Source organism: Opisthorchis viverrini (genome assembly GCF_000715545.1).
Source record: "Opisthorchis viverrini unplaced genomic scaffold opera_v5_41, whole genome shotgun sequence".
Classification (NCBI taxonomy): domain Eukaryota; kingdom Metazoa; phylum Platyhelminthes; class Trematoda; order Opisthorchiida; family Opisthorchiidae; genus Opisthorchis; species Opisthorchis viverrini.
The window spans coordinates 1,376,067-1,392,024 of NW_008751697.1; the positions used below are offsets into that span (position 1 = coordinate 1,376,067).

The following is a 15,958-nucleotide window of genomic DNA, read 5'->3' on the forward strand; positions in this document are numbered from 1 at the left end:
TAGTGGCGAAAAGTTTGCAGCTACATTATCCGGCTGAGCAGAAAAACCAACACCTAGCCAGCATTGTCTCCTGTTTATACGCAGACAACAAACAGCATCCTCTCAATTATCTAGTCGTTCAGTCTTGATGCTTCGTTTTCAATCCGTGTAATTAATGATAGAAGCAAAATTCCTTCTCCGTTTTCCCTGATTATACTGAGGCGTGTTCCAAGGGACTTCTAGATGAAGAGCTGTGGCACAGCTTGGACATGGGGATGATACGATCGCAGTCGTTTCGGACATGCCTAATGGTTGCTCGTTGCTACCACCGAGTTCAACGTTCCGGTCTGAGATGTGAGGTATCTCACAGAAATCCTCACTATTGCTCTGTGCACCCGTTTGCCTGCCCATTGGTTCGTCATCCCAAACTCCCAATCCGTCGACCCTAGTAAATAAATTCACGATAAACTAGCAACGATAACTGTGACCATACGGTTTTTAACACACAGTCAGTCGCCAGTCTATTTAAATTAAGGAGCTAATAAAATTTTCGTTTACGGAATGTAGGCAGCCAAACATGTGCCCAACGGTTCCCACACTATTGTCATAGCAACGCGGAAAGAAACAAGGGTGAAAATGAAGAAGGATAAATGAAACAATAACAGCTTTTGACGAAATACACTCATTTGCAAATTAATTTGGTTTTTCGAGAGACACCTGGAAACCAGCTGAATCTCTCGTTTGTGATGTTTCCAGGCAACTGAAAATGTACTGCACCAGGCCACCTCATGTTTCAGTTGCTACGATATTCGAAATATCGCGATACATGTATATTCGTAAAGCACTACTCATAAGGTTGCTGAAAATTTGTCGACAGTCCATGACCAGTTTCACCCTTCTTGGGGATCACCAAGTAGGCGGAGTCCCCGAGCATCTTGTTGTTTGGTGACAAATAAAGTATTTTGAAGGATAAACGTAACAGCCAACTGGCTGCTGAAGCGAATGAAGGAGCGGGATATGTGTAGTGAACATGAACACTGTGTATTCCAAGTGAGCAATTACTTGTGGAACTGATGAACTAGGTTCGATCGGCAGAAGTTGCAGAATGTGATGCCATGGATGGTTGCGCTAATTTAGAATACTGCCAACGATAATGGAGTCACCCTGATCAGTACTCCTAAAGAGAACAGACTAATTCACACTACAGTTTGCAGACAGCGCGACAGAACTGAAACAACGAATCGTATAGTTGATGTCAAGTCAAGGGAAGTCTCATGCACTCTGAGCAGAATATCCACCACGCTGACTCGGATATAAATTTGAATTATTTTTAAGCGAAGTTCGGATACCACAATTATCGTGTTAGTCCCAAAACACATGCATCGCGGCTTGACAACCATCGGAACATCTTCACTTGACGCCCGAATACCATCAGATTCTGCGCAGGACATGAACAGGAACAAAGCAGTTCGTATCACCCATATCTGGTGTATTGGAAGAAAGGCCGTTACCTACACAGCGAGTCAGAGTTAGCTCTGCGGTTAAGGCACCAAATGACTGACCGAAAAACTCGTATTTCGATACCGATCCTAGATGTTCCGATTGCAGATGCCTCCACTTGGGCAGTTTGGTAGTATCACAGCCGCCGAGCTTCCTCCGAGTCGCGCAGCAGCCATTCATAGGAAGAGTGCCATAGCTGAACGACCACTACTAATCGTTCAACTGTAACACCCTTTCGGTGTCTAACTGCCATGCCACCCGAAGGAGGTACGACGGCTGGCATATTGCTAGGTTGCCCAAGCCCAGACAAGTCGAGATGCAGATGTCTGGTTAGAACCACGTACCTTCCGATCAGCAACTCCACGCTCTGACCACTGTGCTATCTCGTCCCCTACTAATACTACTATTACCTACAGGTCACATATTACGAACTCAATACGAATGGCAAAAGTAAGTAACCGGTTACCTCACAAAAATTTACACCTAAAGCTTGCGTTCAAAAGATACTCCTGCCCAAGCTCTGAATGCCATAATGATTTTTGACCTGTTTAAATTGAAACCAGAAGCACAAACTGACAGCAGAAATCGGAAGACCATCAACGTAACCATGGACAACCAAGCTAGCGCACCTCAGATACATCGCTGTCCCAACGTATACGTTTGGAGGCAGGATCGCCATCACTGTCCATGCGGTATTTCCCGTCCAAAGTTAGCCACAAAGATTCCAACTGCTCGTCACGGGCAGCTTTGTGTTCGGCTTCGGTAAGCACTTTGTCAGGGAGGCCAACAAGCTTTGCAACATCTAAGCCATAGCTACGAGTGCAAATACCTAAAATGAAGAAGCATACAAAAACAGTGTGATAAACCAACAAGGGTTTTCCGCTGGTGTGGCTGAGAAAAGGTTATGGTGCAAAACACAAACGTCCAAACAAACAAAACTCTATTCCGGTATATTGTTTAAAAAAATTGTTCAATACTTTTATCAAAATAACGGGATGTCTGTCAAGGTTACGTTGAGATTTTAAAAAAAACGGAATTCAATCTGGTAATTACTATCAGATTTGGATGAAGATGGAGAGGGTGGTTTGACATGATATATACACCCGCAGAAGAGAGCACATCGGATATATCGAGATACGGGGCGTGCCTATCCTGTTGTCCATAACTGGAAGACATGGTCGTCGAACCTGTACCCTCACAGGGATACAAATAACCGTGGTCCGAACGCTGCTGAGTACTTTTTCTCCAATGGAACACCCATTAAACTCCCACATACTGCGCCCAGGGTTTAGCTGTGTTCGCAATCCAACATAGACCCCAACATGGGTCATGTTCCTGTAAATTACGACCCTCGGCCGCATCCGGTTTGTAAGCCCGCTTCATCTTACCTACCAATTTTTGCTGCCATGGGCGAAACCATTTCTCCCACACCAAAAAATAAGATTCAGGGAAAAAAACATAACTACATTGTGGAGACGTGCCCAAATCTAAGATTAGAGGACGCGGTCAAATAAAAACAACTGGGTTTCAAAGCGCAACTACAGTTTAATCGAGAACGTAAATGCCAGTGCGTGGCAAGAGCTACAGCGTATTCTTTATAAGCAACTGTTTCGCGGACCATATTTGGAGATCACTATGAGGCCAGTAGCCTACGTAGAGCATATCAAACAGCCACATATGCTCACCAGTACTAAGAGCTCACAAACGAATTTAGCAACCTTTAGAGAGTATTGATTCAATGCATTCAGAACACAACAACTGAACCGTCCATTGTCAGATCCTATAAGCCTGGCTCGAGTCAGTCAAACCTGATTAAGATTTTGCACTGGGGCAGCATTATCAAAGTATTCTTCTTATGAAGACTGTCCTTAGTTAGAGAATAATGGCAATTGAGAAACCGCACCCAATTTTTTTGTCTAACAGAAATCAAGGGGGAACTTCTCATACAAAAATGTACGGATTACAGGAACGAGTTCTGCAACGAGTTTCATACCTGGACTAAAGAGAAGTGATCGTGAAATTCCTTGAAAGGGAACTGAAGTACAGTTGGAAGCAACTGATTGGCAATGAAACGTAGCGTCTAAAGTGGCGTCAATCTTATCGGTTTTATACAGCAGAGGATTTCGTGGAACGATATCAATTGTCACGTCGCGTGATGGCAACGTCAGTAGCTATCAATTTATGTGGAATATACAAGTGGTAACAAAATAGATAAGCTTTCCTCACCACAATGCTTTGGGTGATCATCTCATGCCTAGAAGCCGCAAAATGCAAAATAGCACTACAAGTGTTTGGGGTCGTCTGATACTTTCAGACAAACCTCGACGTCACATCCAAGCGACTGGAATGTTGTGTGCCTCCAGTGGTTTAGCCACAAACGAAATTTCCCTAAACGCGGGTCGAACGGAATAGTCTGCCAATATGATGCATCTTTGGTGTTGATGTGCTATCAGCTTGCCCGTTTTCGATAAACTTTGCAATACAGCGGTGCGCTCGGTGAGGGTGTTTGGGACAAAAACTTGGCCACTGTGAGTGGCCGCTAACAGTAGCTGAGTTTCTGACCAAGCTATTTTCTTCAAGACACAGCTACTTTGTTCCCACTCAAACATCAAAACGCCGATGATCAATGCATTTCAGTTATTACTCACTTACACCACAATACTATGGACCGTATTACCCAGTGAGCTGTCGATCTGTTACTCAGTAGTGAGCAAAACCATGGCAAATGGAACTACTTTCCCGTATGTGCATGCTAGAGAAGCAGCTCCTAGCAACTGGGGCACTGAGAAGTTCAAGTGACAGACAGGCGGTCATATTGAGGATGAGGTATTTACACGGAGCGGGTACTACACCTGACGACGACATTCGACGTCAGAATATCAATAAATTGGCGTCGTTTTACATTTAGTGATGGACAAGTCCCTGATGTGAGCTACCAACAAGCTTTCTATGACATACTAAAGGGTTCGCCCAGTATCGTCACTCACCTGGTTCAACCTTGTACAGCATTACAACACCTGAACCGTTTATGGAGTCAGCGCTGCCTCCTGGAGACACGTGAGCGGTGACACGCAGGTTGGATACACGACCGGGCATATGATGAGCCAGAATGGTCAACTCGTGGAAATGCGTGGCAAACAAACTCAAACAACCCAGCTGTGGTCCTGCTAGATGCGAAGCTACAGCCCAAGCCAGACCGAAGCCATCAAAGGTAGACGTTCCGCGGCCCAGTTCGTCGATTATAACCAAGGAATTCGGGGTGGCTGCCTAACGTGTTCAAAAACAAAATGAAAAGAAAAATGCCTGATGGATATTAATTTTGTTTAGTCTAAGCCATACTAACTAACGGAAGAAAGGCGCAACAGCACACACCAGCTGGGTTGAATATATCCATTTGTTTATAGCAGTGCGAAACACACATCAGTGTGCATTGGAACAGTCTAACGATCCAACCAGTCACAGTCTTAACTGCTTCGAAATCTTCAGTACTGAGTATCTGTGGCGACTGAAGATTCCGATATTAGCAGTGAATTATATACTGGAATGAGGGTACATAAGTGCGGGCACATATGTGTGTATGCAGCCTACACAAGTTGCAGGTATGTGGTACAGGTAACTTGAATTCACGCTAGACGGGCACTGGGGAGAACAATGCACACAGTGTAGAGGCACAGTAGGAATGATTGCTAGAAAATTTGGTGTATGACGTCGGTTCACTTCAGTTTACCGGTGGATAATAGTAAGTATGACTGCTTTCTTCCCGGTGTATTTGGCGCACCAAGCCCCTGAAACCTACATTCCGCCAGTCTGAACACAGTCGTCTTTCTTCCCCCGCCCAAAAAAGGTTTTATTTTAACGTTGGAAATTGTGACATTATTTTTTTCGAAAGCTAACAAATTAACAGGACAACTACCCCCGAGGGAATGTAAAAATGATGAATGCTGGAAGCAGAACACTAAAGGCGCTTTGCAGCTCCAATCGTAAAGCAAAAACAAACAATACTGCAGCTTTACAGTTGATTAGTGAAACCGACAGTGAAACAAAAATATCGGTCACAATAATTCACGGAAAGAGAACAGTAAGCATTACGGTATTCCAAACGGCGAACCTCCCCAACTGCGACGATTTCGTGAACACAATTGCAATTTGCTCATTCGTCCATATTTGCCCGTTATGAGTAACTTCCATACATCGTCCCTGAGCTAGTATGTTATGACAACCAGAGCTGCGGGGAAGCAGTTTGAGTGGGGTTTCGGTTCATTGGATTGATCAGTGATACAAGCGGTGAGTCTCTGCTGGTGCCACAAAACACCGCCGTAAGTTGGCCATCGCGGAGACACAGATGGAAGTTTGGGATTGTAACATTTAATCTCCGAACGATGGCAAAATGAGTCCCGTTGAGCCAGTTTGTAAAAATAAGTCAGAAGATGTGGACTGCAAGGTGCTAACAGTCCCTTGGCTTTCATCAGTAGTAAACATAAAACTCATCAAATTGGTGGGTTGGGAGCGGAGCAACAACCAAAAAACAGTGAGTCGAACGGGCACACAGAAGGATAAGTCGGGTCGGACAACCTCCAAACCTTTTATGCGCAAAATTTTGGTTCAGGTGCCTTCAATGTCAATGTCTCACAAACGAACGAAACTTTCGATGCCATAACACTATTGCGGAAGCATCAGAGTGCTGACTATGCGAACCAATGATGAGGAAGTCACATCAACCTGAAATTTGGGCACAAAAGTTGCTGGTTCAGGGTATCACATAACGACAGAACTCATTCTACCCAATTCGCCCCTTCCGTGTGCCTGTGCGACTAAATGGTGCGTGGAGTTCACTGTGCTTCCAACCTATGACTGTAGAACGTTTTGCGTTTGTTGCTGATGAGAGTGGAGAAACCATTATCCTATGGCACCCAACGTCTACTAGATCCTTCGACAGATGGGACTACAAATTGGCTAGGAGTTAGTCAGATTAACTAGTGCAATAAAGACAGGTAGGACGTATATAAACAGGTGTATAAGGTATACGAAAAATCAAATTTGACCACGCTAATTACCTGTAGCTTACGGAGTGCGTGTAACGTGGTTCTACGAATGTGGAACGTACACGGAAGATGCCAAATGACAACTTATTTGACAAAGTTGCCAAACACACACCACAGTAGTATAAAGATGACGGGGGATATAAAAACGCTTATCACCCAAATGTGAAGGGCTAAGTCTGTATAATGCGCCAAAATAGTCATACAGCATATACAAAGATTTGACCTGGCCGGAAAACGGGGAGGGTCTGCGGACATGAGAGTACGGATTAAATTTGTGAGAACACGCAAGGGGTAAATAACGCAGTTTCCGACTGAACATATTTGCTATGCGCAGTAAATGTCACGACCGAAAATTGGAACATCGAGATAGCGTCATCAAATGGACCTTGGATAGAGCTTGTTGCGAAATCATTGTGCCTTAAAAATAGGAACAAAGGTGGAAAGCGAATTCCAATAGGTCCATCACACTTTTTAGCCAACGAAAATACGTTGTAACGCCCCAAAGAATAGAATGACTGGAAGTGTGGATATTTGTCGGTGGTTCAGAAGAGGATATAAGAATTCACAGCAGAAATGGCCGTTGGAGAGGTAGAACTTGAGGAGAATCCTACTCACCCAATCCCCACGGGGTGCCTTACCCTCACACAAGTTGATATGTCCATAAAAGTCGGAAAACTTCAATGATAGAGAAGCCAACTCTTGAGACGCGAAATAATGAAATCGTCCAAAGTTCCCCTGTGATGAAAAACCTTGCAGTCAAATACAGTCTACTCACTACTTTTCACGATGCACAACAATGTCTTCATCTTGATTGCAACTTACGCGCATGATAGTGCACATGAATCACGGTTTGTTGAAGGACAAACGTGGTGGGCAAATAGGCTGGCTAGTTCGTGGACCGACTATGGGATCTCATCCATCACACATGCCTGAGAACCATAGCGATCAGGCGTTGCATGATTTTCGTTAAAAATGAATTCCATCACAGTGACAATTCGTGGAGCACCGACATTGATTAAGGCGAGTGTCACAATCAAAAAGATGAGGGAATACCTTAAACTTTAGAATGGTCAAACAAGTAAGATGATGACCAACCACTTCAGAAGCCACGACCATAAAAACAGAAAGATGTTGGCAAATGTGAAGAGTTTTTACAGAATATTCAATAGCCCGTACAAAATTGTCACTTGTTTGATGATCGCATCACTCAAACATTCGTTTGGATTTCGAACAGGTGAGCTTACAGAAAACCTTTCCGTCCGTGAAGCCAATGGTTTCATTTAAGTGTTTTGTCCACATTGTGCGATAGACAAAAGGCCCAGTCGAAGGAATGAACTATCTGTCGACATGATATGCACAAAACCGTCGACCATAATTCCAAACATTTCGGTCCAAGCAGAATGTCAATTTTTCACTTAATTCGTCCTCAGACCAAGCAATATGTGCTGCTCAATCTGTTCCCTAATAAACTAGAACGGAACATGGATAGTTGTATGTGTTACCCATAATTCTGCTCAGAAATAAAAGATGTCACAGATTCTAGGATAAAGAGAATGGGATCAGTACACATTTGACAATAACTTGAATGAAAGCACAGTGATTTCAGACACATTCAATTTGACATGTATACACATCTGAACCCAGCCAGGAATACCAAAGAATAGCTTCAAAAGCGCGTCCAAGTGGTTGTGAAACAAGACAAACTCAAATCATTTCGTCCGAAGGTAAGATATTTTCGCCACTACTCACTCGTAAGACTGAAGAAGTTTCCAGCATCTCCGCCATAAACGTTGACACCCCTCGAATCTGACAATCGGCTGCCCCAACGCGTGCCATCACTGCATCCACAGGAAATAGTTCAGCAAACGAACAGGGCACAAAACTGCCAATTTGAGCCATCGCAGTGATAACACCGACCTAGCAGAGAAATAGATAATCAATATCGATGGATGAGATGACCAGCATCGAACAGGAGAAAAACAAGAATGCATCACACACCACGAGTATATATCAACGAGGGCTGGACAGGCAAGGCAAGTAAACAATAATGGATGGTTCTCCAGAGTTGGGAACGTCGCTAAACCGGATATAAAGTAAGAATAAATCTACGAGGAACGCCAAGTATCAGGAAACGGAAGATCGGGATGACAAACATCCACCAAACGAAAGCCTACAGGTTTCCGAAAAAAGAAACGTGGAAATGGAATTCAGCCACAAACTTGTGGAGTAGCAGAAGGCGATTTAAGCATCTGCTTATGGACCAGGATACAAATTCTCAGATTGTGAAGCGATGCAATGAATAAGAAAAGGAACTATCTACAGAATGTGGGGTGTTGTTGCTGCTATCCGGTAACCATTTGAGCTGCATTCGGCGCGCAAGATAACCACGATTCCAACATGTATGCTTTAACACCACCAATGCGGTTTGCTAAATGGTGACTGCCACTAAACGGTAAGAAACATCTTTGATGTGAGAAGATCATAGTTTGCATCAACTGATGGGATTGTACTGGAATCCTCGTTATCACCCGCATGTATATAAACCAACTGTGTCCAATACGGTGTCGGAATAGGCCCAAACGGAATTCATTTGATCGAAAAATTTCGCTCGGGCAGAGTTCCAGGGAGACCATGTACCTACCGCGATCCCTGTACGGCACTGCGAAGCGAAATTCACAGAGGACTGCATGTAACCAGCTGAGAAGTACCTCGGACATAAGAAGGTCCACCAAGCTACAATTTAGGGTCAGGTGTGTTCAGCAAGAAAATAATGAAGGCTATGTGCCTAACTAGAAAGTATGAGGCAGTATGAGTCAAGAGAGAAGACTGTCATATATTATGGAGGGACGAGCAAAATTGCTTGGTAATTAAAAAATGATACAAGGACTCTCCAGATGGTTTGGTTCATCAGTAAGAAAAGAGGGCTTCACAGTAGTTCGGGTGATAATGGAGGATAACTTAAAGCTTGTGATTACGTTTCTGTGACAGGGAACGCTTGAACCAGAGGGTAATATGGTCAAATACGACATCTGGATGTTTACCTAAGATTCCTTTGCATTTTCATATAGAGGGAATTCGAAGAAACGACATTTCAATTTAAAATGCTTCAATCCGTACATAAATTTATGAGCATTCAAAAACGTCATCATTTCGCGATTACCAGTGAAAAATATCGTATATTCTGAAACATGCCCATTGTTAGCTTTGGTTTGAACTCAGCTACAACCAGTTTTTTCTAAAAGGTGCACTATACGAAATTTAAATCATCAATGCTGGGAGATTTGGAGGAAAACAGATCTGATCTTAGCGAAATACACTCATTTGCAAACTAATTTGGTTTTGCGAGAGACTCACCTGGAATCCAGCTAAATCTGTCGGTTTTGATATTTACAGGCGGATGCATGTGCTGCACCAGGCAGCCTCATGTTTCAGTCGCTACGGTATCCGAGATATCGCGATACACATATAATTGAGAACGAAGAAGGTAGCGAACAAAGCTTGTTTTCTGTGATTGTTCATCTTGGCTAATACATCACAAATTTATATGGTAGCAGAAATCACGTGGAAAAGGTTAAGATCGCGGCTACACTTTAGAGAAATAGAAGTCAAAGGAAGGGGGTTGGGTGAGGGGTAGGTCAATGGGTCATGACGTCAATGTCAGACAGACTTGTGGGACCAGATGTTTCGTAGGCCAGTTCAAGTTCAGAGGTCGCACAAGTTTCTTTTGGATGCAAAGTTGTGGATCCAGCAGTCGGATTCCTATCGCCTCTGCGATCGATAGTAGTTTGGATCGTACCAGTCGTGGTCCGTTCAGAGGTACCCGGTAAATGATGGTGAAGGCTTGCTCCTTGTCTATGATATGACAGGTTTCGGCCAAGTGTGCTGCAATCGCGCTTGAGCCTGGTTTCTTCCCACTACCACTCAGAGATGCGGGATTGTGTTCGCGTATTCTGTCCGACAAATGTCTTGTCGCACGACCAACGTATGATGCTCGGCAAGAGCATACGAAAGAGTACACACAAAAGCTGGTGGTAGAACGTGGCAATTTGTCTTTCAAGCAGAATCTGATAGTCGCGTGCCATCACTGCATCCACAGGAAATAGTTCAGCAAACGAACAGGGCACAAAACTGCCAATTTGAGCCATCGCAGTGATAACACCGACCTAGCAGAGAAATAGATAATCAATATCGATGGATGAGATGACCAGCATCGAACAGGAGAAAAACAAGAATGCATCACACACCACGAGTATATATCAACGAGGGCTGGACAGGCAAGGCAAGTAAACAATAATGGATGGTTCTCCAGAGTTGGGAACGTCGCTAAACCGGATATAAAGTAAGAATAAATCTACGAGGAACGCCAAGTATCAGGAAACGGAAGATCGGGATGACAAACATCCACCAAACGAAAGCCTACAGGTTTCCGAAAAAAGAAACGTGGAAATGGAATTCAGCCACAAACTTGTGGAGTAGCAGAAGGCGATTTAAGCATCTGCTTATGGACCAGGATACAAATTCTCAGATTGTGAAGCGATGCAATGAATAAGAAAAGGAACTATCTACAGAATGTGGGGTGTTGTTGCTGCTATCCGGTAACCATTTGAGCTGCATTCGGCGCGCAAGATAACCACGATTCCAACATGTATGCTTTAACACCACCAATGCGGTTTGCTAAATGGTGACTGCCACTAAACGGTAAGAAACATCTTTGATGTGAGAAGATCATAGTTTGCATCAACTGATGGGATTGTACTGGAATCCTCGTTATCACCCGCATGTATATAAACCAACTGTGTCCAATACGGTGTCGGAATAGGCCCAAACGGAATTCATTTGATCGAAAAATTTCGCCCGGGCAGAGTTCCAGGGAGACCATGTACCTACCGCGATCCCTGTACGGCACTGCGAAGCGAAATTCACAGAGGACTGCATGTAACCAGCTGAGAAGTACCTCGGACATAAGAAGGTCCACCAAGCTACAATTTAGGGTCAGGTGTGTTCAGCAAGAAAATAATGAAGGCTATGTGCCTAACTAGAAAGTATGAGGCAGTATGAGTCAAGAGAGAAGACTGTCATATATTATGGAGGGACGAGCAAAATTGCTTGGTAATTAAAAAATGATACAAGGACTCTCCAGATGGTTTGGTTCATCAGTAAGAAAAGAGGGCTTCACAGTAGTTCGGGTGATAATGGAGGATAACTTAAAGCTTGTGATTACGTTTCTGTGACAGGGAACGCTTGAACCAGAGGGTAATATGGTCAAATACGACATCTGGATGTTTACCTAAGATTCCTTTGCATTTTCATATAGAGGGAATTCGAAGAAACGACATTTCAATTTAAAATGCTTCAATCCGTACATAAATTTATGAGCATTCAAAAACGTCATCATTTCGCGATTACCAGTGAAAAATATCGTATATTCTGAAACATGCCCATTGTTAGCTTTGGTTTGAACTCAGCTACAACCAGTTTTTTCTAAAAGGTGCACTATACGAAATTTAAATCATCAATGCTGGGAGATTTGGAGGAAAACAGATCTGATCTTAGCGAAATACACTCATTTGCAAACTAATTTGGTTTTGCGAGAGACTCACCTGGAATCCAGCTAAATCTGTCGGTTTTGATATTTACAGGCGGATGCATGTGCTGCACCAGGCAGCCTCATGTTTCAGTCGCTACGGTATCCGAGATATCGCGATACACATATAATTGAGAACGAAGAAGGTAGCGAACAAAGAGTGCATTGCAAAGATCTGACCTTATTTTCCAGACCAAGGAAGTAAAAGAATCACGAGAATAACAATGAAAAGCCTATGACCTGTTTGAGGGCAATCCAACCGCACTAAGCGGTCGACTGATAAAGATTAAGGGTTGACAAGACAGCTGGGGCACTGTGACTTTGTGCTGGGACAGTCAGTAGACCAAATGCCACTGACCGAAGAACATTAGCAAAGAAACAGCTGTGTTCTGGTGCAAGTGTCAAAACGCACATGGACACAGCGGGAGATGGATGAAAGCAAATGTCGCGGAAACGATGGGAAACAGCGCAGTGTGGAGTGGCATAACGCGAAACTTACGCTTCGGATGTAAGTGGATTTTCCACCCATGTTCGGACCCGTAATTACCAAGAAAATCTGTTTACCTGTGAACAGGAAAGTGACGGGAAAAGCCAGTCATCAGGGGAACGGTGCAAGCCGTTTGTGATTCGAGATAGTGCAACACAGCGCATAATTATTAATGGTCGCCAACAATCACGAGAGAAGGCCTATTAAAGGGTAATCGAGATATTCAGGTCCGCCTAAGTTACCTGCTTTCAAGCAGGAAGTAACATGGGATACCACAAACGTGTGGCTCCTTAGAGGAGCAGCATTAAATACACACATTCCGTTCTCGAATCACAGTGCCTGAGTAGACTGAAAAGCTCAACCGGCATCATCAAGTAGCACTGATAACGTTTTGTGGTATTCTCACGAAAGCAGAAAGTAGCAGCCAAGATGTGTTAGAGTGAACCAAGCTAGGTGAACACCGACTGCCTGTGAAAGCCATACAATACAAACCGTATATATAGAAATTAACGGTGGTAGATTCCAGATCCCATAATATTTGACCAATCAGAATGTTATCCATAAATGTAGATTACATTTACTCAACATCAATTTTTAATTCGGAGGATCCTCGAAAGCCTGATAAGGCAATTGAAGCGAATTCTTCCGCTTATTGTGTATCATGCTCAAAATCACTGCTGATAAAAGTTTCTAAAAAAAAACAACGGGTGAGGATTGCCTGCGCCATGAGTGCGAGATGTAAGACCGCGGCTCAGCCTAAAATAGGAAGGACTCATGTGCCATTGGAAGTCATTTTCTAACTGCAAATGACAGGTCATTATAATAGTGGAAAAACCTTTCAGTACCAGCAATAATCACTAATTTCGGTCACTCCACTGAGTCACAAGTTGGGTAAGGAATAAACAACCCGGCAAAGAGTGCTTAGGAATTCTACTTCCGTTCACTCTACAAACCGTCACAAGCCACAGTTTGCATTCACATTGACACTACCTCGAGTAGAGCCAGGCAGCTATGTCAAACTAGGAAATAATGCAACAGGTTGGCTCCGGCATCAAAACAATGAAGGGGGTAAAATAGCTTGCCCGGTGCTTTGACTAAAGTCCATTCCAAGAGAACATGGCAGGTATCAAAATACCGTGATCCTTCAGGAAGGTACTCCCATCCTGGGAACCAAACTGCCAATGAGCATGGTGCGCCTCTTCGTGGACATATGTTCCAACTATGATTATTCGCAAAGTAAAGCAAATTTATCCACTGATTTTTGCACCAATCCGAGACACTTTCCTGTTCAAACACCCATATCCGGATGGTCGTGACAAGCCAACGGTGTAAAGCTAGAACACTTCCGAAAACTTATGAGCGTTGGAGATATCCTCCCGGGAACTCCATCCACTCTTTAGCAGAAGACCTGTGCATAGTGCCGCTATTCGATTTATTAGGCCGGATTCTGCTGTAAAGATCAACGAAGAGCTCCAGCTGAATCAATGACAGACTTTCGACAGCATAATGCGTTGGTGAATACCTCACTGATTCCGTCATATAACAGGGTTTGGATCTTACCAGCAAGGAAGTCGTGGCTGTAATCAGTGTACCCTGTCTTACTTAACTCCATCACCTTCCACTGCAGAAATACGCCGGAAATTGCAGCGTTTCTGGTATAGACACAGAAAAGTCCTCTTTAGATCTCTCTATTTTGTTTCCCTCATTTGAACACATGTATTCAAACGATAGTTTTATTCTTCTCAGCCCCAATTCTTCGAGGGTTCAAAATCGCATCCCTCCAGGCCAGTGCTTTACGGGGCTCCCCATTCGGATCGTTCCTCATCGAAAGGAGACACGTTTCGCGGCAGACGTAGTGACTGGCACACCCTATATACAGAACCCTGTAGTTAAGTTTAAATCTGTGGAAAAGAACGTCGTACTTCGGTTAGGCTACAATCAACCTCACAACATCGACAAGAGACAGAGTGGATTGGAAGTACGCCGTCACAAATTTCTGCCAAAGTACAAATTTGCACCCGTGCGCTGGCAGCAGCAATACATGCAACTACCAGCTGCTCAATCAGAAGAATTGCCTGCGAATATATGATAAAGAAAATCCGCAATTTAATGAGGAGTTTTTCAGCCTAACAGAGCTGAATTTACCGTGTCATTCGCTTCAGAGGGATGGCCGTAGGAACTCCGACGACAAGCCCGTGCCAATTTCAAGTCATTACATGGAAGATGTCTTGCATTAAAGAGTATCTTATTGAGTGGGGGAGTCAATGCACAGGCACAAGCATCCTTATGGCATGGATGGTTTGACGCGTTTGAGTTCCAGTCAAAGAAGTTCCCATGTGTCGCTACGCGCGGTTTTCAAAACAAATACTCCATGCAGTGCCTGCTAACATCGATGCTCAAGTGGTAAGGATAACATACACTTTTGAAGCAACCACACCTAATTGGATGCGATGCGGTGTTTGGATTTCAGCTGCGAATCGAATCTTACATGTGGCCAATGAATGTGTTAGGCGGAATTCCACACAGATCCCTCTTTGCCGCTCGCAGTTAGGTGCTGCTACGGCCGAGAAGTCCATCCCACACAAGATTTGCCAAAAACTCGGGACACTTGCCGGTCCGACATCAAGCCAAGATCTGATTAGTCGAAAGTCTGGACCCAAAGGCCAATCATGACCTAGTATTGGCGCATCCGGAATGCGTCAGAATTTCCTGAAAGTTATTGCCGCTTACGCCATATATATGAAGCGCTATAAAAGTGTTCCTTATTTCGTTTTGGGTCTTAATATACCTTGTGCAACTTTGGTGGTTGTTTTGATGTGGGCGCTAGCTTGGAAGGCTCAGACCGAGAACTAAGCTAAGAAAAATACCGTTACTACAGAATTCCAGTTCAATCGTCTTTGTAACGCGTGGCGGAGTAAAAATCTGCCAGAAATATACCGCGTTCCAGATGAACATCATTTGGAATCACAGATCCGGTATCCTGTAATTCCAAGCAGGGATGACGCATTTCTTTGAACACCATTCTACCGCTCTCCCGAGGCAATAGTCTTGGACGAACATACTGTCCCCCAGTAGCGGAACATGCAGTCACGGCCAAGCTAACAATCACATCCAGAAGAGCGGTACATGCGTTGAGTTCGTGTANTGTATGGGTTTAACCGGCTGGAAAAAAACATCGAAGTAGAGAGGTAAGGAGAAAGATCGAAGCTGAGAAGGAAGTTAGACAAAATAATATATTCTCCCAGTAAATAAAACGAACAGCACTTTATGCGTTATCCTCCGCGGATTGGAAGGGAATCAATCGACAACCGCTAAGTATCCAAACGAAATACGACGGTTTGGTAAGGGCTAAACAGTTCAGTTCCT

General features: G+C 43.9%; 2 protein-coding genes across 2 annotated transcripts in view; one reads left to right on the forward strand and one right to left on the reverse strand.

Annotated features, from left to right (window-relative positions):
* T265_03039 (hypothetical protein) overlaps positions 1 to 15,958 on the reverse strand; it is a gene marked incomplete at both ends in the record, with an annotated part of 43,484 nt that overhangs the window by 1,721 nt on the left and 25,805 nt on the right. Inside the window, 4 exons of the mRNA XM_009167428.1 lie at positions 2,109 to 2,308; positions 4,467 to 4,746; positions 8,271 to 8,438; positions 12,605 to 12,669. Of these exons, the coding sequence (XP_009165692.1) occupies positions 2,109 to 2,308; positions 4,467 to 4,746; positions 8,271 to 8,438; positions 12,605 to 12,669 (713 nt within the window). The remainder of the gene's footprint in view (positions 1 to 2,108; positions 2,309 to 4,466; positions 4,747 to 8,270; positions 8,439 to 12,604; positions 12,670 to 15,958) is intronic.
* On the forward strand, positions 14,307 to 14,681 carry T265_03038 (hypothetical protein; the record flags this gene model as incomplete). The annotated part of the gene is made up of 1 exon (XM_009167427.1): positions 14,307 to 14,681. The coding sequence occupies one exon, from the start codon at positions 14,307 to 14,309 to the stop codon at positions 14,679 to 14,681; it is 375 nt and encodes a 124-aa protein (XP_009165691.1).